Consider the following 27,930-nt stretch of genomic DNA (forward strand, 5'->3'; position numbering starts at 1 on the left):
TTGAATTGAAGCCTTTCTCAGTGGAGATTTTATGTTCTATCTATCTATCTATCTATCTATCTATCAATCTATATATCTATCTATCTTTGAGCTCTGTGTTCTCGTTGTGCTTACGTCAGTATTAAACAGTGATATGTACAGTAATCCTCGACACTGCGGAGAAGGTCATCGCTCCTTACATGAGCAGGTATTAGAGGAAGGTAAGATGGATTAATGAAAGTAGACGAGACAACAACACACTTGTGTTATTCAGCTGTTTACTGGACAGAAGCTTAGTCCAACATCACAACAAGAAATAATCATCCCGAAACATCTGACTTAATGGGGGTGAAAGTGATTACTGAGTCTTCCACCCGGTGTGGAAACATGCTGTCCACCTACGTTTTACATTTCTCCCAACTAGTTCCACCGCAGACACGTATGTCATGGTGGCTCCTTGGTTCTAGCCATACATAGTGTGTATTCATTTTACACTTAATAGCATGAGGAACTGAACTGCAAATATCACAATAGAATTCAAAGACTGGACAATATCATCTATGTTTACATTTCAGTTTAATATGTATTCAAAGAAAGCAGTGACTTGTAGAGAGTACAATCAAAACTAAAACATTTAGAGCAAGTAAAATGCCTGAGCCCATGTGTGTCTATAGCGAAGAAAAACACTGATCACTGCACTGAAATTAGAAATGAAGTCAAATCTGATTACAAACTGCTGCAGCGACAGAGTGATGAAAACTTAGAGCGAGGTGACATAAGGGGCCACGGGGCAGACGAAGGTCACACTATGCGTGGATGTTCTCTTCTCTCGGGGGTATGACGAGGAGCTGGCGCTTCTCAGCGGCGGAGGGAAGGGTGGGGGGCGGAAGCCGCTGTCGTCATGGTGGAAACCGGGCAGCAGACCTTCCTTCTCCTTCTCCATCCTCAGTTTGTCTTTTTGCATCAGTGCACTGCGAACACCGCCGCCTCCGGACAGCCGGACATCCCCCTCGACTTCTTCTCGCTCTTCCTCCAAGTCCTCCTCTACTGGTTTGGGGCCGAAAATACAGTCTGCGAGGAAAAAACAAAAATATGAAGTTTAGATAAAGTTACTTGTAAATTTGAGTTTGTGTTTGATGCACTATGCTAGAATTGAGCTCATGCCACTGGTGTACACTGGGTGGCAGTGTTGAGTCACTTTCGCGTGGTTATTTGAGATTAAGCTCATGTTTTTGGTTTAGAAGTTGCAGTGATCCAGATCGGTGAAGAGGTGTGCATGGTTTGGATCAGTATTGGGTCTTGAACCGGCATCTCTGAACTGATACGTTAACATTAAGTCATTTTGAAAAAGAGAGTTTCACACTAAACGTATTAGCCATCTGCAGTTTTCATGGTCACACAGTAATTATGTAGAATTTTTGGACGGTAAATGACATGAACACCATGAATACACTTTCTGTGGAGCAGCTAAGAATGTCTGACATTCATCCGGCTTTGAGTGACTCAATTCATCACCTTGTGGTGCAAACCAGTATTGCAAGACTTAATGAGCTGGGGGAAATTTGTGAGCTATGTTGTTTTATTTTGCTGGTGTTTTCATGTGATATGCAGTACACATTTAAAAGGGGTCAGCATAGTAATTCATTGTAGAATTGATTAGTTTAACTTGACCCACCACTAAAAGAAGAACTAAGAACATGCCATATTTGATCTTTGAACGTGGCCTCCACTGATTTTAGGTTAAGTTCATTTCCAGAGAAGAAATCTACTGGAACTTTTAAACAGCACAAAGTGTAGATTTGATCTGATTAAATAAGCTTTTTTGTTGCATCGTTGGAATTATAGGAGCCATTGTTCTGAATCATAATGAGAAGGGTTCAGGTTTGAGCCGTTCTGTTTGGTTCTCTGGTTTCCTCCCAGTTTAAAAACACACGTTTGAGGTTAATTATTGACACTAAATTGTGTGTGAATCTCTGTCTGTCTCTATGTGTTTGTCCAAGGTCAAACCTGCCTTCTTAATTAGTCAGCTGGGATTGTAGGAAATATCTGGACGGATGTGCCTCTTTAGTTTTTTGGCGTAGTGAGCATAGTGCTAAACAGGTAGTGTGTTCCTTACAGGTGTTTAATCAGTGGCTGTCATTGTGAAGAACATTCACCTGAATGCAACAATAGACACCGATATGAAGGGTATCCAAAGGGCCAACGTGATGGGAAATGTTATCAAATAACACTCAAGAGGGGAAAAAAGGAAAATGACAAGGCTTTGCCGGAAAGTTCAGGAGTATAAATGTCCCAAACACGCCAACGAACACAGATGACGATGTGGACACAGTCACAAGTCACACGGGGACATCGGTTTCAGTTTCTGCCTGATTTTACCTGCCAGGTCATGAATCAGGTCTTTAATGAGGTGTCCCACTATGGCATAAGTGGCCACTGTCACCAACACCACCCCAACCAGGACATAGACTACATTGCGTGGCAGAGTTATCGAGTCTCTGGCGGGGGGGCTGTAGTCCACAAAGTAGGCCTCCTCCTCCTCCTCCTCCTGCCTCTGAAGGAGGCGTCGGGGTTGGAACGCCGCCTTCGTCAGGTTCAGAAGCAAAGCTCCTCCTGAGGCTTTCAGGGACACAGTCGACTGTTGGTTCATGGTTTGCCTGCTTTGGTCGAGCGGTTTCTTATTAAAACGGTCTATCTATGGAACGTGATGAGGCTTTGCGGTTCTTTCTTTGGGTGATTTAATGTCTCGCTGCAGATCCGCGCTCCTTTGTATCACTGTGAATATTTGAGATATAGGTGCACCAGGGAGGGGGAAGGAGAGGAACTTATCATTAGATAGATTCAGATATTTCTGTTTGAGAAACGACAGGAGGAAGCGAGAGATGGAGGTGTTATGACAAATTGAAAAAGGAGCACATTTTCACTCAGCAGTCACAGTTCTTGACTAGAAAACTGACATGACAAAAATGTAGTTCACCAGACAAGCGAGAGCTGATATTACATGTGTGCCAATTCTCCTAATCTCTTGTCTAGCTTTAAATCCCACCGTTCCTCCTTCTAGTTTCCGAGTCCTCGGTCAAATTTTCATCGGAGTGTGAGACGGAGGAGAGGTGAATATAGGACAGACAGAGTTAATAGGATTGGGTCTGTCATAGAGCAATATCAGCTTTCCATCTGCAGGGATTAGAGATATGAGCCAGGAGAGGTGGACAGTATTACAGCAAAGAGGCTTACGGTCGGCCATGACCACATTGCTTTCACTAGTATAGATACATATGATACATAAATTACAATCCCCCTTGGGTTTAAAGTGCCATCACTTTATGAATACTGTCACTTTGAATTCATCTTAAGCGCACGTAATTCACTGATATGACACAATATTTTCACAGCTCATTTCTTGCCTCATCGCGCAGCAGATGGTAATATTTCAAAACACAATCTGAGCGTCATGACGAGGAAATAGCTCTTCTCATTTGGTCTGAAAAGTGCATGTCATTACACATTTTTATGGATGATACACGGGAAATTGATGGAGAGCAACAATTTACAATCCCTGTCAGAGAAGAAAGATGACAAATACTTGGTACGGAAAGATGAAGAAGTAGAAATATTAAGATACTGTGGTGACGTTGGAGTGGAAAAGAAGAAACCTTACCTGTTGTCTAGGCTTGAAGCTGCTCCTCAGCTCTACTATTGTGGTTTGAAGGATGTGGAAACTGGTACGAGACAGCTCTGAAAATAACCACAAACACACAACAGAGGGTTAAGGTCACATGAAGAAAAGAGTTGCTCCTCCACCACAGCAAATACAAAACCAAAACTCCCTCCAAGAGTGCAGGCAAACAAAAAGCCAGAAGCACTTATTCAGTCCTCACGGGTGTTTTTTGGTGCCGCATCGGGATGTTGACAGGTTCCTCTACGATTTAGAAGCGCTTTCTTTCTCTTGGCTTTCTGCCGACGAAATCTTCACAAACTGTGAAATGAGAAACTGCCATTCAATGATGGTGATGGCCACGTTGGCAAAGAGAATGAACCAGGAGACTGGATGCAGCCCGCAGTAGAACGTGTGTGTCATCTTGTGGGGAGGACGGAGAATGGAAAAGATTAGGGGGGGAAAAAGAAGAAAGTTTGAAAGAGCTGCGGAGAAAAATCAGGCTTCAAGTTGTCAGGTGAAGGAGAGGCAGACAAAAGAGGAGGTGGAAAAAGCAGAGGGAGGTCTCCGTGTGCGTCTGGATTAGGCTGTCAGAGGAATAATGCTGTCTGTGTCAGTATCAAGGTGTTCTTCAGTAATCCTGGACAGGATTTGGTTGACACACGCCGCCGTCACCAGCAACGTCTTTTCACTGAGTCAGAACAATGGATGAATTCTGATTCACCCCCAGAACCTGCCGCATGTGACTGGAGCTTTGGTGAGAGAAGTCGGTTCCCACTTGAAGCAATAAAATCATCAAGAGTTCCCAGAGAATAAAAACACACGTCTAAGCAGGTGCAAATGGTTGAAGCTACACTTTACCTGTTAGATCAACTTCTTTCTCGTTCACTTGCAGGATTTCTTCGGTTAATGTATTTGCTTGGAGGTTCCTAATGGGTATCCAAGGCTTCATCAGGTCAGGATTAACAAAAAAATAAAAAGCAGCTCAATATGCAAACTCCACAGAAATCACTACGAAGCCAAACTGCTCTGGCAGACTGACGCTAAGCGAAACGATACACAGTCACTCAGTCGGGTAGGTCCATACTGGCTCCAACACCCTCAGGCTGGGGTGACCGCCTTCTTGGGTTTGTCCTCAGGCTCCATCATCCACTTGAAGTAGGCATCACCCAGGAGAAAGGCCCAATAGAGAACAGTTAGAGACGTGTTGACGGTCATAATGCCGATGATCAAAGGGTGCCACATGGTGGCAGACCAGCTGGGCTCCTAAAAACAATCAAATTTAAAAAAAAAAAAAAGAAGAATGTCTGGTGTTTGGGTGAAGGGCTTTCTGTATGTCTACCGCTGCTCTGCCTGCATCTACGCTCTTTCAGGACTCCCCACCCCACTCTACTCTCTCTTTCCACTGGTCACTAAGTTTCTGTAGCAGCAGCATAATCCTCTTCAGCAGCTTTGTTCCAGAAGATAAGGTTGCATCAGATGTAGGCCTGCTTTATAGATGTTGTTTATCCATAAGATGCTGCTACATACTGTATGTCCAATCTTCACATTATTCTGCAAAAACAAAAAAGTTGTATAAATCAGGATTTTGCATTTAAACTCTAATATATGAATGAAAGTTGTTGGTGGGGACAGATTGTGTGTTTGAGAGCTTGTGCATCTCTCTCTCTGTTGACCCTGTAATAAATCATCAACTCAACGGGAGTTTCCACATTTGAAGTCACACAAAGCCACTATAGCCAATAAATAAATGAATGAATAAAAACATTTTTTAAATTAAACAAAGAAAGAAAGAAAGAAATAAAAACCCAGAAGAAAGAAAAAACTTCTTTGAAACGATTTTGACAAACTCAACTCACACAGAATAAGATACACCACACCATCTATCAGGTAAAAGTAGTTCATTATTCAAATCTTCAATCCATTAATCTCACCGTAGTTCACTCATGCACTAAACCAACATAACACCCCCCCCCCCCCCCCCCATCTGAAGTCAGGGCCCCCCTTTGGCCTCTTGTCTACTTCAATTCTCTGAATTGTTCAGATCAACAAGCAAAATATGTTTCATCAGGCTGCAATTTTAAGATGAACCGACCAAACATAATCTTTGCCTTGAACTTTAGGTTCTCTCTCAGATTATAATCCACAATCTAATCAAGACTGGACCCACCAGACGAAGGACTTCTTAATCTTCCATGAAGCAGGACAGATGGCTCTCTGGGTGAACCCCAGGGGGAACCATAGTGGTCCAGACGACATGTGCAGTGTGTGCGAGATTCGGCTTATCTTCTCTGATCACACACTCTCCAAACCGCAAAGTGTTAGAAGGCAAAAGTAGAAAAATGAGATGAGTGTCGAGGGAAGAACTGAAGGAGGAAGACCAGCCACTAGGGGGCAGTCTGCACAAACACAGCCTGAAAGCTGACGACAACACAGATGACCCCAAGAGGGTCACACGGCACATGATGGGTTAAATACTGGGACTTCCCCTTTCTTCTCATTACAGATTAATAATAATAATAATAATAATAATAATAATAATAACTGCCGTTACTCTTTTCTGCATGTTAATGTCTTTCATGTAATCTTCCTCGTTATGTACGATTACAAAATGTAACTTTTTTAATCCTCTTATTCTATCATATTTGCCTTCAGTATTGGATTGGGGGTTCCCTTCATTTGTCACTACAACTGCACCGAAGAAGCAGAACTCAGGAATTAACGAAGCATGTTTATCCTGCTGTGGACGATGACAAGAGAAGACATCGTATGCAGCCTCTTCACAAAGAGACACAATAGATATAATGCAAGAAAATACAATAAACAAACTGCAGCACTACAAAATCAACTTCTACTTTGTAGTAATGCAGTGAAATATTATTGGAATCTTTTGTTTTTATCACTTTTGATAGACCCTGTCGTCAATACAACATAAGATTGAGTATAAAATTCCTTTCATTGCAGTAAAAGTGCTGGCAAATACCAAAACCCAGTGAAATAGCGCAGGTCTGATGTGTGAACCCTGCATTGCTCTCGCTGACCTGACCCTCTGCCGGGTTGAACTTTGAGACCAGCCAGATAGCAGAGCCTCTGCTGCACACTGTTGCTTCGTCACTGATCAAAAGGCAACCGGAGACACTCCTTTTAATCATCTGCCTCCTCAGGACTGCAGCTCCAGAGGCTCTAACATGCGTCTGGCCGCTCACAAGCCCGTTTAGCTGGGATCATTTCCGACTGGGATTCCTGTTCAACGTAAACAGAGTTTTGAGTGAAAATGAGGCCGCCGGTGGAGGTCTGCGTGCTTCTGCTGTCCCTCCTGGCTCCGGGAGTTTTGTACACCATGAACAACATCCCTGCACTTCAGGAGTGAGTTTTATTATTCTCAGTCTCACCTCGCCTGTTGTTTGGAGGTATTGGAAGCTACAGCTGCTGATATTCAGGAGCTCCTGTTGACCTGCATGAGGGGAAATGATGTGTTTTATGCTGAGCGAACCTGGAGAGACTGCTGGAGAGTTTAGATAAACCTGGAAAATACAGAAAGATGGTATGAAACTCTGAAAGGTGTTGGAGATTAAAGAGTCACCTGCGGCTTCAAGATACAGCAACCTAAAATCAAAAAAAAAAAAAAAAGTTTACATTAAGAAAGTCAGTCATGTTGTGATTCCATTCGGGCCTACGTGCTGTAGGGTTGGCTACTGGATAAAACATGGAAACCAGTTAAGCCCAAAGGATCACACCCTTTTACAAGAGAAAGAGGCGTTTTAACCACTTTCAACTAAATAGAATTCATCTGGAGCCGCAAAACTTTACAGTGAAGTTAACACATCTTAAAGAAATGAATTTGTACTTTTTTCACAAAAAACGTTTCTTAGGTTGGTATTTATGAAGTTTTAAAGTTATGATTTAAAATAGTAGTGATTTTATTGCATTTTTAGCTGTTTTGGCTTTTATTGCTATTTTTTCAAGCCGTCTGAATCTTTCTGCCATTTTTAGCCATTTTACTTTTTTTATAGTTGCAATTTTGGTTCTTTTTGCAGTTTTGGGGAATTTTAGTATTTCTATTTTAACTGTTAAAGTCATTTTGACCGTTTTAGACACTTTGCCTGTTTTTCCTTTCTATCTGTTCTCATGTTTGCCTCTATGGAAGCCAAACGGTCTGTTAATACGACCATGACCAACTGAAAACGGCATCTTTTATGTGTTTTCGTTTCAGAAAGGTTTTGCGTTCAGACGGCGAAATGACAACATTTTCAAAACGACCTCCGTTCACATGGAAATGACAAACACTGAACATGATATAGTTTTTATGTGTGGCCACTAGTAGGTGCTGTGTTTCTTTAATAAAACCACCTACTTATGCGTGCAGAGACAGTAAGCTGTGAAGGTTCACGCTACTTTAACCTGTTATTTCCAGGTCATTTCTCCACATGCAATCCAGATGATGGTGAAGTAAATATTAGGAAATGGAAAAATGATGTTTAATTGCTAAGAATGAACAGCACAAACAGAACCTGGACTCAATGAATGTTATGAGTGAATCCTTCCGATGTGTCTTCAGAACTATTGACTATGACTGTCGTGCTCATGTGTAGAACTGGATGTGCCAAAATATTAACTTCAATGCATCATTAGCATCAAGTTTACTGTTATCTTAAATCATTAATGACAAAAAAGTCCACTTCCAAAAACAGCTATATTAAGTCTTTAAATAACCTTAATTCCGATCCAATTTATACAATAGTTGATTGAAATTAACAGTATTTTAACATTTTTAACTGCCAGTTTAGTTGCATTTTATCTGATTGCATTTTATTCAATTTATATTTATTATACAAAGAAAACACACTAGAATGAGTTATTTTCCATATAATACATGATGACTGACTGGATGATGTTGTTTTTAATCATTTCAGAATATGTCAGAGATTATCACAAACATTGACTCTGGTGTATTATGAGTTTTAATATAGGATCAAATTCAAAGTTTACAACCATCTGACACGATTTGAGGACAAACTTCATCTTTGTAAATATACTATTTACTCATGAAAGTCTGACTTTCAGGGAGATTTTAACAGCTTGAGGGATATAATGAATACCTTTATGAAATATAATTAATATATACAGCCATCATCAGTGGATGTTTTTACTGTTTAGTTAAAAAAAAATTTGGATAATGAATATTTTTAAAAAAGAATTTTGTCTAAAACAAATCACCAACAATTAATTATCAAATGAGTAAAATGTTGTCGCACTATTGGGTGATTTGTAATTAAGAATCCTGCTGTTCGTCCCCATTAATGCTCTCATTGTGCCTCCTCAGGCCTCTTCCCATCCTGGGAATCGGGATGGTGGTGCTGGGATTGCTTCTTCTCCTGCTGCTCTTCATTGTGCGGCACAAAACCAGAGTGGACCCGTTATTTTATGGTACGGACATCATCCCAGACGAGTGAAATGGCCTTTTGGTGCCGTTTTGACACGGCGCTCTCGTGTGCTTTGGTCCCAGTGTTTGCAGAGTTTTCCTTCACGTGCTTGGTGGGCATGACCAACGCCTTGGAGCAGGACGGCTTCATCTCCGGCTTCATGGGCTTCTATCTGAAGAAGGTAACGCCGACTTTAGCTTCTCCCAGACTCATGTTTCATTTTCATTTCAGAGTTTACAGCGTCATGGTGTCTTTCAGGGTGAGCCTCATCTGAGCACTGCCTACGCTGTCATGATGTCTTACTGGGAGGGGGTCGTGCACTTCATCCTCTTCCTCACTATAATCCGCCGCATGTTCGCAGGGTAAAGAAAAATCACTTCACTTCAGCTTTTTTTTTTTAAAATCAGAAGAGGTTTTGAAATGTACCACAGTATAAAATACAAAAATAAAATAATATATAATGGCTTTTTAATACATCTTGAAGCGTTTCATAACCAGGCTGGACTTCATAAAAAATAATTCAGCTCTTATTGATGCTACATGATCAATCTTAAAAGACTTATTTATTCAATTCATTTAATCATTTTACTTTGAAATCTTTCGTTTTGAAGACGACAGCGACAAGGAAACCATTTATTCTGTCAAATCATTTCTTTTCTGTTGTTTCTGTAAAAAGATCACAGATCAAGAAAAATACACAGAAACTATTAAGACATCCTCTTATTTTATGTTATTTTAACCAATTACTTTGTTACGTTTCCTGTTCATCAATTTCTGTAAAATTTTGGTAACAGTCCTAATTTCAGCTGAACTTATTTTTTATTACTATATTTTTACCTGTTTGTTATTTTTTATTCAACATCTATTTGCCACATCAAGTTATTTTAATAATCATTCCAATTACTTCTTCCAGGCTTTTAAAAAAAAAAAAAAAAGAATTCTTATTTATTTGGTGTGTACTATCCAGTCCTTGTTTCATCTTGTTGTTGCTCTTTTGATCTTCCCGTGAAGCGAAAGGCGCTTCATAAATAAGGTTTGCTTGATTGTTCAATTAAATGAATCTCTTACTGTGACAATCAGCTGCTTTGATTCTTTCACTGTCACTCTGAATCGCCCCAGTGGAGGTTAAAGGAAGGGTGGAGAATGTGAGGCGGAGAAAATACAGAGATTTGTCTTCACATTGAGCCAGAAAAATATCCTGTTAAATCATTTCTCATTAAATGATGATTTTCCCTACTTCCAGGAAGTCTTATCGCAGCCTGGGCCTGCTGTGGGCCGGCTCCTCCATCGCACACCAGGTCGTTCACATCCCAGGAGTCGTTATCGGTGAGAGCTTTGTTCCAGCACATCTGAAGTGTTTTTAGTAAACTTCTTTACTGATGATGTTCCGTCGTACAGGGAAGTACGGGTCCAGCATTCGGCCGGCGTTCTGCAGGAACGTGCCCTTCTTTTTGGTTCCTTTCTGGGCAGCGTTCCTGCTCTTCAGCAGACCGAGGGAGATGCCCATCATCACAGCAGACAAGGTAGAACAATAGAAATCACATACTGTCCATGAAAGTACAGGATTGGATCTTGAAGGTTTTTGAAATTTTAACCTGAAAAGATGATTTTCTGAAATCCTTTTTTAACCTAATTTCCTGAGATTATTGAACTATTTGCTCCTCTAAACGGCTCTTCTTAAGCCACATCCCGATTTTCAAGATTTAATAGTTTAGTGATGTGGCAAGAGGATTGTGAGAATTGCACTTGATGGAATCCTTTTTCTTTAATAATTCAATTCAATATTTATTTTATCAAAGAAAATAAAAAGGTCATTTTTAGTTTTAAAATTATGGAAGAAATAATGATTATTTTTAGCCTTCATCAGACGACCATTGAAATACTTGTGAATTTCAATCCTAAAGAGTCGATTAAGTGACTTTTTTTTACTTTTTACACTCAACTTTGAAAAAGTCCTTGTAAATTTTTTACTGCTAGATTGGTTTATATTGAGCTCATGTCTTTTATCAATTAATGATTACTTCTGGGTGGGGCAGTGGTTAGCGCTCTCACTTCACAGCGAGGTCATGGGTTCCAGTACCAACCTGACCTGTGTGTGTGTGTCCTGTGATGGCCTGGTGACTTGTGATTGGAGGACGAAGTGGAGATGATAAATGCTCAGCCTTTGAATGAAACCAACATGTTCCTGTGTTGAGCAGATTGCTTCAGAGCAGAAGAAGAGTCTGCTGTCTCGACCTGTCGACCTGCTTCTGTCCCTGCTGTTACTTGGAGCTGCAGCCTTCTCTGCTTTCAGAGGCTTTGTATGTGAAGTGACTTTATCCCCCCCCCCCCCCCCCCCCCCCCCCCCACTACCTATTCAAGCACTTTTGCCACTCATACATGAAAGCTGATATTTGAGTGCTATGCTTTTCTCATAGGTGGTGCTGGACTGTCCATTGGACACGTGTTTCACCTACATCTATCAGTACGAGCCGTACCTCAAAGACCCGGTTGGTTTTCCTCGGGTTATGGTCAGTCAAAACTCACTGCATGACCAAAACAAACATGCTGTTGCCAGTGAAAAAATAATGCGTGATCCTCTGGTGTGAACTCGTTTCAGATGCTGGTGTATTTGTTCTACGCTCTGCCGCTGCTGACTGTGCTGGTCTGTGGTCTGAACACACCAGGGTGCAGCTGGATGTTGGACTGGACCCTCTTCTTCGCAGGCGCCATGGCCCAGGTACGGCAGTTCTGTGGTTATTGATATTCCCTGAAAAAGCAGACAGCCTGAGGTTTGCCTCCTTCTCTCCCTCCTCCTCAGGCCCAGTGGTGCCATATCGGAGCATCTCTGCACTCCCGCACTCCTTTCACGTACCGAGTCCCAGCAGACAAATGGTGGCCTGTTATCAGCCTCAACATGCTGCTGGCTGTCGCGCCGGTTCTGTTGGCCCTGCGCTGCCACACCAACCCCGCTTATTTTATGAAACCCCTTCCCAAGGGACAGGCCAACAACCAGAAGAAGAAGAACTAGACCACAAACACACACACACACACACACACACACACACACACACACACACACACACACACACACACACACACACACACACACCAGCCGTGGACTGTCAAGGAATACTTCATAGTGGCAAGGCTAATGTTTTCTGGGACTTTCTTTGCGGCACAAACTGCATTAAACACACAATTCTTCAACCTTAAAACCCAGAGGAAATCTATAAACATCGCTCTCTGGGTAAACTGTTCAAAATCTGTCACCTCACACGGCACTCCCTGCGCTGCTCGGACTATTGAACCCTGATAAGAAGGCCGTGGACAGATTGCACAGCTTTCAGGTGAATCATGCAGATACTCAGCTGGTCTCGTCCCAAATTTAGACGTTCTAACCCGGATCATTGAGGTCAGGATTGCATCTCCGGAGAGAGACGGTCACCTGTTCTACACCTTCACTTTATACCATAAAAAAGAAGCTTTCAACCTTTAAAACATCTGTGAGTGACAAAATAAATGCTGTAAAGATTTAATGAACACCTGAGTTCCTGATTCATTTAGAGGAATCTGATAAGGGAGATAATTCAATTTAGCTGATGTGATAATGAATCTGCACTAAAGTCCATAAAGATACATTTATTTTTTTCTGTCCAACAGTCCAAAAACATATATTTTCAGTTTACAACACTATAACACTTAAAGAAGAGGTACAAAATGCAAAAAATAATCACATTGATAATCATCCAGTTTCGTTTTCCATCTTATTCACCAAATCTTTTCAAAGTTTAATGGCGTCAGTTAGCCATCAGTCAGTGAGGAGCTCCAGCGAATAAAATACACAAATATTATCCTACTAGTTACATTATTTTCATTCTGAAGCAGTTTTTTCAACAAAAAAAAATTTCTATAGGTAATAATGTTAACTTGACTGGTACAGCCCCTCGGAGGTCAAACTGGGCTGCAGGGATCAGTGTCTCTTATCGGTTTCTGCTTCTAAATGCAAATAAACACAGATAATCAGTGAACTGCGTCGTTACCTCAGCGCTCACTGCGGTCTCTGGGTGATGACGTCACTAAACGGCGCCCTGCTGGCACAGTCACCTCTGCTCCAGTTTGATCAGGGGTGAGTTCATCAGTCACACAGACTGGAGCTCAGCTCTTGGCTTTGTTTCGTTTTCATGCGTTAGGGGAAAGAAATGTCACTAATGGCACACCTCAAAGGATTCAAGTTTACTGTCCTTTTTTTTCTTTAAAAGATACTTAGTCTGGATACCAAATATTTACTTTAAGATGTCATATCATTTTTATTAAACTAAATGTATGGATTGAGAATTCGTAAATTCAGTTATTTAACAAAATACTATCTCTATAATCAGAGTCACACATATAGTTTACTCGACCTGCTTTATTATGCAAAATTAAATAAATTCCAATACTGATGAGCGTTTCTTTTTAATGAAATATATAAAAAACATGAATCAAATTTTTTGTAATGAAAATTAACAACTAAAAAAATCTGTAGGCCTAAAAACAAAATTTAGGAATAACGTAATTTTTGGAGAGAAAAGTTGAACACATCAGCAAAAAAATTAAAAAATATGTTTGTGCTGGTTTTGCACACTCTTCTTTATTCTCTGGCGTGTTTCACATGCTCCCTCCATGCGATATAAATGTTTCACTTGTATTAAACCTTGAGTTCTTTCTGCGGAGCCAGTTGACAATTTGTCAGTGTGCATTGAAAACAAAGCCAGATATATTAATTTTCTTCACTTTATTAAGAATGGAATACAACAGCAGGACAAAAAAGTCATAAGAACACCAAAAAAGTGAATGACTGATCAAATATCAAAGGGACCAAAGACAAAAAAATAGTGACATTCTACCCATCGTGTAAATATAGCCGTGCAAAGACCGAAAGAATTAAGCAAATCAGATACAATCAAGTGGTTATCTCAAGAAAGTCCTTCATCAGCCAACCCACATGATGTATGTCGGGGGGACGGACCCATTAGCTGAGAGTGCTCACTTCTGGGGGTGTGGGAATCTATTAGGTCGGACAAGGTCCAGCTATTGATCGGGGATCAGCCAATAAAACACATCACAATATTTACAATACAGAGATTAGAGGCAATCAAATGATTAATTTTGTTACTGATTGATTGTTGGACTTATCGGTGTAGAAAAATGATGTTACGTCGGCTCTCTGAGGTGTAATTAAGAAAAAGAAAGCATATTCACTAGCGAATGATTCATAATAAATAGTAACATTACACAAACATAGTAGTAAGTATTAGAAAAGAAGCATGTCAGTAGAATCAGCTATTCAGGTGCTCTATGGTCAAATTAACAGCTACAGTAACAGCACACGAACAAAAGAAGCTCAGGGTTACCTGGGGTGGGGTGGGGGGGGGGGGGGGGCTACCTTGCATCATTTACATCTGTGCTTTGTAAACAGAATATGACAATGGGAGTTCTTTTTCAGGTTGAAAAGACTGACCAAAACAAAGTGGCTGAGACGGTCTCTGTCTGAAATACAGTCGCACACACACACACACACACACACAGGTGGAGGGTTTACTGTTCCTTGATATGAACGGTGGGAGTGTGTTAGGAGAGTTCTAGTTAGTGTTCACATGGACCTCGGTTAACGGAAGTGGAAAAAAAAACAAAAAACAGGACGCATCGAAGAACACCCAAACTCAATGGCGCATTTAATGAGATCATCTGTATGTCAGAAGGAGGAAACCTTGGTTATCTGCAGGAGTAAAGCTAAGCGGAGAGCATGGTCAGAAGCGGAGGAGTGAGTGCGAGTGACGTGAACTACTGTCTTTCTGTATGGGCCATGGTTAGCACCTAGGCGTTGCAGATGTGGTATTATTTGGTTCAGTAGTAGCTGTGTGCGTCCTCTCTGGCCTTGTGTCCCTCTCCTCCGTGTCTCCTGTGTCCGCGGTGTTCGTGACGCTGATTGTGGTGATGGCGTCGGTACCGGTGCGACCGGCGGGCTGGAAGATAGAAGAAAACAAGCGAGTTTAAAATGGGCACAATATGAATTTTAGGCCATTTCGGTATTACTGGTACAATTAGGGATGATATTGTATAAATGAGCTATTTTTGCAGCTGATTCTTAGTTACTCAATACGCCACCTTGTGGTGCAAACTTGAATTGCATAACAAAGCGATGTAAGGCAAAGTGGATTACTGCCTGACAGTGTTTATTTTTTTTTAAGGTTATACCGATTAAATTTAACAAAAATAGTCATAAAATACTCAACACTTATTTATCTGTTAGCAAGATTACGTCAAAACCACTACTACACGAATTTTGTCGAAGAGATATTAGGCTGTGGAAGGTTCCATTAAATTTTGGAGGTGATGCTTTTTTTCTTTTCTGAGTCCAGGCCAACCTTTGGCGGATGCCAGAAATCTCTGATAGCTCTTGTTTCTCAGTGTTTTCATTTACTATTGTGACCTTGTGGGTATTTTGGACTTCCCAGAGGAAAGGGTATTTAATTGAAAGGAATCTGTATTAAGATGCTTTACAGATGAAATGGACTGTCGAAGCTAAAAGAAACTCTGGCATGTATATGTTGTAAATATAGCATGCTGTTCAAACAGTGCATATTTTTCTAAAGACAGCCCTTTTATCAGTGGATAATGTCTCGGTCTCCATGTGTATCCAATTAATGTTTAGTATGGAAAAGTACCATGAAACTTTAACCCTGACCCCACATTGACAATCAGCAGTTAGAGCTGCGGACTCAAGTTTGCACTTGTTGTTTAAAGTAGCTTTATTAGTGAGTCGGTAATAGAAAGATGACAAGGAATGCGATGATTAAAAAAAAAAAAATGCAAATTCTATTTAACTTAGCTCCCCGGCTGGGCGTCATTTACTTAACCTGAAGCCCACCCAGGAGCTTCTCGTCTGCTCCCCGCACTTTGGCTTGATTGCAATTTAACTGATTTAAATAAATAAATAAATAAATAAATAAATAAATAAATAAATAAATACTGTTTCACTGCTGCATTAACTGTGCTAGTAAGTGTCTGACAATTTGAAAAATAGATTAAATTTTACCCCACAAAAATGATTGCAATAACAATAATCTTTGAAAACGAGGTAACTGGTGAGCAGTGTGATATAAACTCATAATTATAACAACTATGATAACTATAAATATGAAGCCTAGAAACTAACACAATGCAGCAAAGGATAAACAAGAAAGAGCACCAAGGTGGTGGTGGTGGTGGGGTGTGTGTGTGTGGGGTGGGGGGGGGGGGGGGGGGGGGGGGTGACCAAGAGCTATAAAGTGAATGCAGAAGACAAATGTGGGGGTCAAGGGAATGTCATTCTCTCACACTAGAAATAAAAAAATTAACTCAAACTTGAAGAGGATGTTGACTTTATATCACTCTACCGAAACAAAGAGGAAAGCTTCTTTGAATGCCTCACACGTGATGCAGGTTTGAAACAAACACTCACACTTTGTGCAGATGATCCGGGGTCGCTCCCAGGTCCCGTCGGCCCGGCAGCGTGCAGTGGGGATGTGGCGCTGGTAGAAACCCTCGGAGCACTGGTAGCGCACCACTGAGTGGATGTCATAATGCGATCTCCGTCGACCTATCAAGTGGGCGTTCTCCACTGCGGGCGGGGTGCCGCACAACACTGTCAAATAACAAAAGTATCTTATACAGCTGCCACTCAATTATTTCAAGTCAAAACAAAACACAGGATGTATTTCTATGTTTCGAAACTTTTCACTAAAACAGAACGAAATGTTGGACCTCTGGTCAGAATACGTATTTAGATTCCTCTTATGAGCCTTCGTGGTTCGCGCTCTTGTCTCACAGTCACAACATTGAGGTTTGATGAGCTTTTCATCAGTGGTGCATCTTCACCTAAACATATTTGTGTGTGTTTGTCCTATGATGGACTCAGGTAGAGTCCAGATGTGATCTGCCTTCACCCATAGTCTCTTCAGGATGAGGTTTTGTATAGCTGGATGGATGGATTGTGAGTGTAAGAAAATATATATAATCAATACACAAACGTCCTCTGGGTGGCAGCCTTGTCACTGTATCAGATGACCGAGTGAGCTGTGGTCAGAGTGGGGTGATGTGTCGGGTAAACTGGGAACTACAACCAAACCACTGAGCCATGCAACCGTGGCCACACTTCCTCCAACCCAATCCACCGAAGTCAATCTCCTTGACCCTTACCTCAACTTAACTCAACCCTAACCCTAACCTAACCCAATCCCTCTAACCCCAATCTAATCCTCACCATAACCCTGTATGCCTTTATCTTCCTCCGTCAATTTCTAACTCCTCCTCATCAACCGCACCCTGGAAGAGCTCACTATATTCACGTTCAGTTGGTCTGAGTCCAAAAAGCAAAGTAGCTGGAGAGCGTCAAGTTGGGAAAAAAAAAGAAAAAGTCTCGAGGAATTTCACTTGGACAAGGTAATAATTGGCAATAACTGTTGCTTCCTGCCTGGACAAGTGTAAGTGGGGCCAGAGGAAAAAGAGACGCCAGAAAGAGGAAGATTGAGATTGATATTACGCTGGAAAATCAATACAGGTCTGAGAGTGAATAACAATATTCCCCTTCAGTTTGTGCTTGTTGTTGGATTTTTGCAGCACCTGCTGCTGCCGCCTTTCATTTAGAAAAAACAAAAAACAAAACAAGTGATGTGAAGCAGCTAATGAAGTCAGTCGACTACTGATGACTGGTATGAGAGGGATCTTTTATACATGAACAGCAAAAGCACCGATGATGAGCGGTGATGACTAATTGTTGGCCAGCTGGTCGGGGAAGAACACACGCGTGATGAAAACTGCATGAGGACACGCTGAATCTCTGCATGTGATGTGATTATTAAGCTTCGAGAGGGTGTGATAATATCACAGTAGAGGAGAGTTTGTCAAGCAGAGAAGGAAAACAAGTTATTGTTTACTAGAAATCTGCTGAATCAGGAGATCTGGAAGTGTGGGAGGATGGGTTCCCCCCCACCGAGCCCACCCAGCTACCCAAAACTTCACGCTGTTAAGATCGACAAGCAGTAAAAAGCATAACACGTGTTGTGCGTTACTTTAGACTTATTTCATAATTTAAACCTTCACTCTCAACACATTCAAATGTAAAACAGTGTAATTAAAAAAAAAATCTACAAAAATGCAAGGGATACATCCAGTGACGTGCGGTGAGCACTAGGGTTGGGTGGACAGGGCGTTGCTAATCGAGATCACCAATGACAGGTTCATATGTTTCGGCTGGCAAGTGTTAATCTAAAGGCCCCTGCATACTCCCATTTAGAAGCCATAAGAACAAGAAGAAAATTGGGCAGTGACGTCACCCAGCTGCCGTAAAAGATGCTTGTTCGGCAGGACTGTTCCTACTCCGAGGAGAAGCTGTTGAACTCACAGGCCACGCCCCCTCACAGCAGCCACACGTCTGTGAAGCGACTTTGTAACTTTTCAACGGCGCAACTTATGTCTTGCTTCAAATGTTTTGAGAAATACATTTCGCTGAACTGTTTCAGTAGTAAAAGAGAACGAGGGTGTGGCCTTCAGGAGAGGGTGTGGCCTGTGGCAGGGGGTGTGGCCTTCAGGAGAGGGTGTGGCTTTCAGCAGGGTGTGTGGCCTTCAGGAGAGGGTGTGGCCTTCACAGTAAGACAGCGCAGGAGTGAGTGACTTGTACAGCCTCTTTGCCGTACCAGGAAAAAGCGGTGTTGAGTCATTTGGGCTATGAAAAGCACAAAATGCTGACACTATCTAACCTATAGGTAGTGTAGGATAACAGACATTGAAAAATAAATTATTCCTTTCAATTTAGCCTTACATAGGCACTGCTTACCCTGCCTTCACTGACTGCACGTCACTGGACATATAAAGAAATAAGACCTTCTCCATCTGTGACGCTCTCTAGCGCTCCCTCGAGGAAGCCTGCCACTCAGATTAAGAACCACTGTGCTAAATGAGTTAAAATACTGAACGCTTTATTCTGTTGAAACAATGAGACGATTGCTGGGTGTGATTGGCTGAGATGAACGGGTGAGATAAAACCACCTTCAGGCCCACAGGGGGATTCACTGCACACAGAATAGTGTGCAATTATACAACGACATTTCATGTGACATTTATCATTTTTGCATTTTCATTTCAGAAAAGTTTCGTATTTATACGGCAACCTTTTGAAAACAATGAAAACACATGCACATGCGCACAGAGAACAATACCCTATATTCAGTAACAGTGGTGATGGACAGATTTCAAAGTTGGATTGTTAGTCGGGTGACTCTCAACTATAAAACTACCAAGTCCACTGTTTCCATTGAGACAGAGCATTTTCGAAAAGTTCCATCTTGGGAGCAGTTTTCATAAAGTTGTACTTTCAGTGGCTCAGTAGCGACAAACATCATGTGGTTTTTATTAAAAAAAAATGGATCAGACCAGAATAATAATAATAAACTACATTTGATGTGTTGTGTATTGGCACTTGATAAACATCATCAGATCACACCGTGTGACTTCAGCTTCGCTCAGTTAGGAAACCTTCCGGCCTGCTTTTATTACAAGTCTTCTCCTGCCTGCTTGGTTGCATTCAATTTGGCAGTGTTAGAGTACCTGTGCCTTTCCTGCAGATGTAGGGCAGATTGTAGTTGCAGGGCACGTCGTTCCACTTGCCATCCTCATGGGCGATGGTCACCACACAGTCCTCTCCGCCTGCAAAGAAGTTATCCGGCTGGCTCTCCCTCCAGTTCTCATAAACCTGCAACAGGGTTCACTTTCTTTTATTTGTCATATTTAAAGTGGACATGTCTTGAGATTACTTTGTGTGTGGAATGTAATGGGCAAATTTCTAAATATTTAGTATGTACTCCACTGAGAGAACAAAACAATACCTAGATACCTAAAAGGAACATGCAACAGGGAAACAGCCCAAGAAGAGTCTTACTAGGCATACTTAGGCATACCCATATACTGCTCACCCAGATCATTCCTTCCTGCATTACTACTTTGTACCACAAGGTGGTGTATGAAGTCATTCAAAAAAAGTAGATTTAGGAATTGTTAAAAGATTAGTTGAATGTTTTGGTGACTACACAGGGATGTAGCCTACGACAGCAAGTTTACACCATTTCCCCACCAACACTTGTTCATGACTGCTGTAAAATCACAGCTGAAATTACTCAACACTGCCCCCAATGTCCAGGTGAAAAGAAGGTCTTTGATTTTCATAAAATAGAACATACGTCAGGCCCCCGACTTTCATCTTATCCTATTCCTGCTATTCGTGACAGATACTCTTAATAAAAGCTTTTTCTGACCATTTTTGCAACAGGGATGTGAAAATGAACAAATGAATGAATTCTAAAATTAAAACAGACCAGATCATTGCCGTCAGTCCACTGGAAGTCTTCCTCTACCGTGCGATCGTTCAGACCGATCCAGGCGTTGTCATGACCCAGACCTGAAGCACACAGCACTAGAGGAATTATAGAAAGAAGACTTCAAATCTGGTTATTTGTGCACCAACTCAAACATATATATCTGTATTCTGTGCTTAATTCTTCTCGGTTTTTAATAAGATTGACTTTTAATTATGCCTGCCTCTCACTCTAACTGTATTATCATGCATTGTTTCTGTTGTATTTGTTTGATTATGGTTAAGTAGATATCCCTCAAATAGACAAAATACAATCCGTGTAATGCAAACCTCTCTGAAATTGTCCTCGATTACACTTCCAGGTCACATTTTTAAAGAAGTAGCGGAGTTAATTAACTCCCTGCTTAAAATAAAGTTTTTTTTCATAACATTGTATTTATAGGTATTTTTTAATAATATATTTCTCTGGGTATGTAATAGTCAATTACAATCGAAAACATGTGATGTACTTTTAAAACCATACTCTCACTTCTGAGTAAATCCGCAGTGTGATTTCACATTTTTGTCTGCAAGTTTGTTTTAACAGGAAAAAAATAAATCCTGTTTCCTGTCAACATTTCTTCACAGTAGTGTAACTATTTGTGTAGTTTATCTATAACATGTTTTGGACATAGATACACTATACAGGTAAGTTAGATGACAATACAACATGCAAATAAAAGTAACTAATACTTTTGTTTTGTTTGTGGGGCTGTCAGGGAACAGCGAAGAGGTTACTTACTTTTATACTTGAAAAACAAAACTTCCACTTATACTTGAGTACAATTACAGTAAGTTTATAGTAGTTGAACTTGAACACAGCTTCTCGCTACTCTTTCCCCCTCTGTGCATGAGTTAGAGGACAATCAGTCCAACGTGACGGAGCGGACGCACCGTTAATGAACTCCTGCTCGGTGGTGGAGGTGATGCTGCTCAGGTGAGCGCTGTGCTCTCTGCAGTCCTTCTCCGCATCCTCCCAGGTGTGTCTGTGGCTAAAATACCTGAGGGACAAAGCCGAGATCAAAGTGTGCATTTCATACATTCTGCAGAAGGACATAAATGCTGCAGAGCGATGAGGAGCGGTAAGTATGTCACCGGTGTCTTGAAGGTTGAAAAGATGAATGTAGGTAAATGAGACACGTGTCGCTGAAGCTACTTTTGTTGTGAAGGTAATTATTCCCCCAGCAAAGTTTACTCAAAAATGTTTGGTCGATATTGAAGAGTCAAATTTTACTTTCCTTGTCTTTATATTCTGTTTTTTTTCCCAATAAATCATGTTAAGAGAAGGAATAAGAAGAGAATAAAACTCATATTTCAAACTAAAGCCAGAGTTCCAAAACATTATAGTAACAATTCAACTAGTTGTAATATTTAAAGTAAAAGAGAGAACATTCTTTCATAATTTATTTCAAACAGAAGAAACCATGTCGTTTCAATCTGTCACATGTTTTTGCTTTAGTCTGTATAATTTGACCTCATAAGTCATAAAAATCAAAGCAGCGATACCTAGAAATATTTGAATATTTCATGATCTGCTGATCATTACATTAAAACGTTTTAAATGCTAGAAACCTTTTAGTTTATATGTGATAGATGCACCTATACATTATTCAATATGTAATATTTTTATTTAAATCAAATCAGAGGAACTTAAATTGTCCAAATGTTACAAAGCAACAGGCAGGCCTTCGCCTTGTCTTGTCGTCTTTATCAGGTGCCGCTGGTTTATCGCCCAAAACCAGCAAGTTATCCACCTGACTCCAGCCGGTTTGGTTCTGCAACACTAATTTACACCACAAGATGAAGCATTGAGTCAAACAAGTAACTGGAAAAGTGAACACACTAATATCTGAAACTTGTAGCTCGGTGGTGAAGTCAATATCCAAATCATCCTCCACTTCCCACTCCATATTCTGGTGGGATCTGAATTTTTTTTCTGCTGTGGTGTCCGACAACTATGGTGTGAAAAACAAACGTGTGACTTTTCCAATCTTCTCCTATCGGGCACTCTGCACTTGTCTTGAAGTTGGAAATTTCCTGGCTGGAACTCGCTCTTGTTTTTGCATCTCGAGAAAACTAATTCAGACGGAGTAGCCTTGCTGCGTATCTTTCTGTTCCTACCTGTAGCAGTGACCGTGAAACTTCCTCCAGCCGTGCTCACAACCTTCGATGTCTGCACAGAAAAGAGGAGTGGATATTTTATTGATATTAAAAAAAATATATATATATATATACAGTTATGATGAAAAAGAAATCAGACGTGTTCCATCTCATTTGGCAAATAAAGTCGAAAACTGCATGACTTTGACATTTAGAGTAGCTCAAAGCATGAACTGTAATTATTCAGCCTCATTTTCGATTCAGGGCACATGTGGCCCGTTTTCTGCACTATTGGTATTCATTAATAACACCAAGGCCTGTGGAATCATTTATAACAGCAAAGGTTAGATATTCATTAATCCTCATTACCAACAGAGCACAACAAAGACACACCAACACAAGTATCAGGAGGAGAGACGTGTGTGTGTGTGTGTGTGTGTGTGTGTGTGTGTGTGTGTGTGTGTGTGTGTGTGTGTGTGTGTGTGTGTGTGTGTGTGTGTGTGTGTGTGTGTGTGTGTGCGTGCGTGCGTGTGTGTGCGCGTGCGTGCGTGCGTGTGCGTGCGCGTGCGTGCGTGCGTGCGCGTGCGTGCGTGCGCGTGCGTGCGTGGCAGTGTTGGGGTTATTACTGTGGTGTGACACACAGACGTGCGTGTGCGTCTTCCCTTTGTGCTCGGAGTCAAACTGCACACGCTCATGAAACTGAATGTGCTGAATTACACGCTGCTGAGCCTGTATTTGTGTCCTGATTGCCGCCGTGCACCTCTCTGATTACCAAACATGGATTTCAAACAGCCTGCTTTTTTTTGTTGTTGTTGTTTTTTTAACCTATTCGATTGTTTGCATCAAACTGTTTTACATGCAGCATAGGCTTATTGTCCTGTTTATATATAGAAGAAAACCCCACATCAGTCCGCCTATTGACCGACTCACTTATTTCACTTCGCTTAGCAAAAAACCTGAATACGGGATGTTTTTTTTGGGACGGAGCCTGCTGTCTCGTTTCTTTTCTTTCCTTCAATTAAGTTACCATTTGGATTTTTGGGGTGGGCTCAACTCTACCCCCACATGAAACAGCGACTTGCTATAATAAAGGCATTTATTAAACTTGTTTAATTTAGAAATGATTGTAGTGACTTATTTGTTATTTGCACGTTGTAAGTTGAACTTCATTTAACAACATGAGAGGGTTAATTAATTTCATCCTCGTCCTTATTTTGTGTAATAATTCCCTCTCAGGAAAAAAACAACAAAAAAAAAAAACAAGGAGGGGATTTGCAGACACTTTGAACCTCTGTTGGAGAATTGCTTGCAGGCCTCATTTAGATGAGATTTTATTGCACATGCTGCAACTCTTTTCAGGCGCTGTTCCAAAAATAAAATCAAAAACTAATGAGATCTGTGGTGGACCGGCCGGGCGACCTGTCCAGAGTGCATCCTGCCCTACATCCAGTTGTAGCTTCAACTTGGACTCCAAACTCTTATACGCAGCGTCCACCCATCTTATGGATTATCAACAAATACAAATTGTGTACAAGAGCCACGCAACACATATTCCTGCCACGAGTTTCAAGCTGTCCTGTTAATAAACAGGTGGCGATGAGGCCCAAAAAATCCTGGCTATGTAACACTACTTCATCCAACCTGGAAATAACTGAAGCAGCGTTTGGCCGGGATCCCTCCATAACATGAGTTGGATGCTGCATAATTTCACATTTTCATGTGTGTATTTCTGCAAAGCAATTCGCTCGTTCAAGGTTTCTGAAAGGAAAAGCAGTGTGTGAACACATTCACATCTCAGGTCCTGAATGGACAGCTGCATACAATACCTACACTATTCAGATCAAACACGGTTTGTACAGTTTGTCTTGCTGACTGCAGCGACATATGGGAATTTGAGTGTGTGAACTGCCTAATAAAAAACGCGCAAATAGTATCTGATCCTTGCAAAGTTGTGTGTGTGTGTGTGTCTGTTTTTGTGCATGAATTGTATTCAGTCAGTGTCTTTCCGCCGGCGCAGCCCTCTGACACTGATACACTGTCCGATAGCAGCTCTGTGTTATGACATATCGCAGTAACAGACGCTGCACACTGATCGGGATTATTTCCACCACTGCAGTTTTAGCAGCAACAAACCTTCAGCAGCCAGTTATAAGACGAATGGGAATCTGAAGTTCATCACAATGGCTGCACAGCAGGGGGCCATTTGTAATGAGACTGGGGGGGTGGGGGGGGTGGGGTGAGAAATAGATGTTTCCCGATGAGAATAAGATGTGTTAAAACTGATATTTCATTCTGTTAAAGCACAATTTACAAGTGAATGTTATGTCCATTAAATAAAGGGGCCATTTTGGCTGTGAAGGACTAGAAACCTGTCCAGGTGTAACCTGCCCTCACCTGTCTAAGTGAACCTACCCTCACCTGTCCAGGTTTAACCTGCCCTCACCTGTCCAGGTGTAACCTGCCCTTGCCCATAGCTGGGATCTGGATCAGGGGTTGTACATCCCTCAGACAGTGTAAGAGGTGGATCAGATGCATATAAATGAAAATAAATGCATTAAAGAGAAAGAGATCCAGGGTGAGAATGATATACTACTTTACAATGCAATGTGGGTAAATATTACAGACTTTTAGTCAAAATAAAAGCCTGTACTTACATTCTGTAAATTAATATCATTTACTGTAAACAGGAAATCAGATGAAGGAACAAAAAAACAAACAAAAAAACAAGGATGGTAATAATATTATTTGAGTAAGGCACAAATAAATGTACAACCAGAATAAATGTTACAGATGCAACAGAAGCAGAGAATATGTATGTGTCATGCATATTTTGATTTGGGCAAATACTTATGTGACGTGATGATCTTTATACCCCTCCATGCCACATTCGACACACAGGCCATCATACTGAATTTATTAGCTCTGCACAGTCTTGTAACACTTTATATGTACACAGAATGCATGAGGATTGCTGGATGTGTGTGTGTGTGTGTGTGTGTGTGTGTGTGTCTCACCTTTCTCACACGTGTCTCCTCCGTAGCTAGGCAGGCAAAGGCAGAGGAATGAATCGATCTTGTCGATGCATGTCCCTCCATTTTCACAAGGCTCCGACTGGCAGTCATCAACGTCTGCGGGGAAGTGAAAGAGCTCAGAGAACAGACGGGCTGCAGATCTCATTAGGGTTCAAATTAAAAAGGACGTATTCTGCTGAAGTGGTGTTTTTCATAAAGAGAGGGGGCGGGAGGGACCGTGTGGGAGTTTGCTGCCATTCAATACCAACAAAAGATGAGCTGGTTATTAGTCCTGTTTTCAACACTGAAGTGTGTCCATGTTGGTGAGCACATTATCATAATTCAAACAGGGCGTGAGGAGAATACAGACAACCTAATTTGCCTCACATTTCTTATTTATCCTCATCCGCTCACGAAGGAAGACACCCTAAAAGCTTTTCAAGTGTTATTACATTCTCCTCTATGCGCTCACAGAGCTTAAGGCTGACTTTATATACATCTAATCTCTTCCTTTGTCCCCGTATGTTGTCTCCATTTACAAACAGCTGCAAGAGGAAGAAAACGCAGCCTGCGGTTTTACATTGCTTTTCCTTTTTAATGCAGTTAGAGAGCAGACATAAATTTGGTGGATGTGTCAGCGGAGAGGCTGATCCTGACCAGGAGGAAAGAAATACGAGTTTCAGCCTCTATTCTGGCAGACTCCCCTCCTGCTGAAGAGGCCCGAAGCAGCAACAGAAACACTTCTCGCTGGAAGGCAGCTGCTCTGCAGTTATCTGCGGTTCTCTAACCTCTGTGTGTGAGAGAGAGCCAGGAAAAAGAAACATTTCTCTTCGGAAATCAATAGAGTATCATTTTATCATTGTGAAAGGGCACCATATTATCTCCTTTTACCACCGTGTGGATTTTCTTTTGGTGGGGGTGGGGTAACAGATGCACCCCAGGATGAAAGAAATCTATTAAAACTCGTCGCGAGAGTACAGAAAGACCAGCTAAAACTTACTTTAAAGGATTTCCTAACATCTTAACGGCTGCTTAGTTGCAAGCAAAGAGCTGAACAGTGAAAAAGGTCAGTGGTTGTGAAGTGCTAAATGTGTCAGAGAAGAGCGAACCAGAGCGACCTTTAGCCTCGTCCAAAACACCCACATTTCAGTCTGTCATCACCTGGAGAGCTGCGGCTGCAAAAAGCTTCAATTCCAACCAACTTGTGGTTGGTGGGCAGAAGTTACTTTTAGGCGCTGAGGTATTAAAGCCAAATTGAAAAAAAACACCTGCTGCCAACAAGACAGCTTCGCTCTGGTTATTGGCACATTGTAGACCTGATTTTAGGATTGTCCTTTAAAAGTGAGGATGGGACTGAAATTTGTGTACCTCACTGAATATTTGACTTGATATGAAGGTAGTCTGAGGTCCTGAGGCTTGTCTCTGTTAGTGATATCCAGAACGAGATTAAAACAAAAAGGCCTTTCTGAGTAAAGTGGTTAACTTCATCACTTCTCTGTTGAAAACACACATTTTTAAAAGCCCCTCTTTGAATTAACTATATTCTGTCATCATCTCATTTTCTATTTCCACCACATTTGGGACTTCAACACTATAATTCAGATTATCTATAAAATGTTGAAAATGCATGTGGTGGTTCAGGAGGTTGATTTGGTCGAGGGGCAGGAGGGGTTGTGTTTGAGGGAGCTGGAATGTGGTGATCGCTACGTGGAGTGCAGTGAATTTGTGTTTGGTGGAACATTATTCTATGCTTATTTTCTGTGACTTTTTATGATTTCACCTGAGGAATGAATGTGAGCGTTTGTGGTTGTGTTTCCCTCTGTGTTGGCCGTGTGATGGATAGGAGATTTGTCCGGGGTGTATTCTGCCCCCGGCTCCAGCGCCCCTTGACTTTCCATGGATGGACGGATGGATTTTTCTTTCACCAGTCGAGCTCATGTTTAATAGCATACAGGTGCTTTAAATGCAATGTGAACATCAATGTGGACGTTGTGTCTGTGGCTGAGTCTTGAGGGAGTAACAATGGTGAATAGTTATAACTCTCCAGAAATCTAGAATAAACCACAAGACAAGCTGTATAAATCGGAACCCTCTCTGACCTAATTATGAGCAGTGTGACATGAAGTGATCTTAAGACTTGTGAGTTCACAGTTTAGCGCACACATGCGTCTCTCATTCTCCATTAAAATCAGCGCTGCTCTTTGTTGTTCAGTGTAAAACACTCTGATCCCTTTGTCCCTCTCATCCATTATGCAGTGGGGAAGCTGCTCCTCAGAGGGATAATACTGCAGATTCTGCAAATCCATAACAAAGCCTCCCAGCATTCTCACACATCTGCTGCTGGCTGTCAGT

The 27,930-nt window shown here is 41.4% G+C and overlaps 3 protein-coding genes across 5 annotated transcripts in view; 1 reads left to right on the forward strand and 2 right to left on the reverse strand.

Moving 5' to 3' along the window:
• Positions 1-242: 242 nt before the first annotated feature.
• Positions 243-5,045, reverse strand: LOC308114248 (uncharacterized protein). Of its 3 annotated transcripts, XM_080470966.1 has the most exons (5): positions 4,496-5,041; positions 3,858-3,955; positions 3,638-3,714; positions 2,359-2,754; positions 243-1,050 (listed from the first exon to the last, which is right to left on the reverse strand). In XM_080470966.1, exons 4-5 carry the CDS (start codon positions 2,627-2,629, stop codon positions 740-742), a joined length of 582 nt encoding a protein of 193 aa, XP_080327092.1. In that variant the 5' UTR covers positions 2,630-2,754; positions 3,638-3,714; positions 3,858-3,955; positions 4,496-5,041; the 3' UTR covers positions 243-739. The 3 variants fall into 3 exon arrangements, with proteins under 3 accessions (XP_080327092.1, XP_080327090.1, XP_080327091.1); XM_080470964.1 differs by lacking the exon at positions 3,858-3,955 and having other exon boundaries at positions 4,496-5,045; XM_080470965.1 differs by lacking the exon at positions 4,496-5,041 and having other exon boundaries at positions 3,858-4,246.
• A 1,702-nt stretch (positions 5,046-6,747) lies between these two features.
• On the forward strand, positions 6,748-12,577 carry LOC308114261 (transmembrane 6 superfamily member 2-like). The gene is made up of 10 exons (XM_080470996.1): positions 6,748-7,000; positions 8,958-9,061; positions 9,141-9,238; positions 9,316-9,419; positions 10,301-10,383; positions 10,456-10,580; positions 11,256-11,357; positions 11,475-11,567; positions 11,657-11,776; positions 11,858-12,577. Exons 1-10 carry the CDS (start codon positions 6,909-6,911, stop codon positions 12,065-12,067), a joined length of 1,131 nt encoding a protein of 376 aa, XP_080327122.1. The 5' UTR covers positions 6,748-6,908; the 3' UTR covers positions 12,068-12,577.
• Positions 12,578-13,809: 1,232 nt separating this feature from the next.
• Positions 13,810-27,930, reverse strand: part of LOC308110106 (neurocan core protein-like) — a gene marked incomplete at its 5' end in the record, with an annotated part of 43,451 nt that continues 29,330 nt past the window's right edge. Inside the window, 7 exons of the mRNA XM_080464195.1 lie at positions 13,810-15,044; positions 16,523-16,705; positions 19,666-19,810; positions 20,430-20,512; positions 21,362-21,468; positions 22,589-22,640; positions 25,582-25,695. Of these exons, the coding sequence (XP_080320321.1) occupies positions 14,926-15,044; positions 16,523-16,705; positions 19,666-19,810; positions 20,430-20,512; positions 21,362-21,468; positions 22,589-22,640; positions 25,582-25,695 (803 nt within the window). The 3' untranslated portion in view covers positions 13,810-14,925. The remainder of the gene's footprint in view (positions 15,045-16,522; positions 16,706-19,665; positions 19,811-20,429; positions 20,513-21,361; positions 21,469-22,588; positions 22,641-25,581; positions 25,696-27,930) is intronic.

This window comes from Lipophrys pholis, assembly GCF_963383615.2.
Source record: "Lipophrys pholis genome assembly, chromosome: 1".
Classification (NCBI taxonomy): domain Eukaryota; kingdom Metazoa; phylum Chordata; class Actinopteri; order Blenniiformes; family Blenniidae; genus Lipophrys; species Lipophrys pholis.

Coding starts and splice junctions, on each gene's coding strand:
- LOC308114261 (XM_080470996.1), top strand. CDS start 6,909: ATGAGGCCGCCGGTGGAGGTCTGCGTGCTTCTGCTGTCCCTCCTGGCT. Junction 11,568..11,656: donor TTGGTTTTCCTCGGGTTATG/GTCAGTCAAAAC, acceptor AACTCGTTTCAG/ATGCTGGTGTATTTGTTCTA. Junction 11,777..11,857: donor TCGCAGGCGCCATGGCCCAG/GTACGGCAGTTC, acceptor CCTCCTCCTCAG/GCCCAGTGGTGCCATATCGG.
- LOC308114248 (XM_080470964.1), bottom strand. CDS start 2,629: ATGAACCAACAGTCGACTGTGTCCCTGAAAGCCTCAGGAGGAGCTTTG. Junction 1,051..2,358: donor CCTGATTCATGACCTGGCAG/GTAAAATCAGGC, acceptor TTTTCCTCGCAG/ACTGTATTTTCGGCCCCAAA.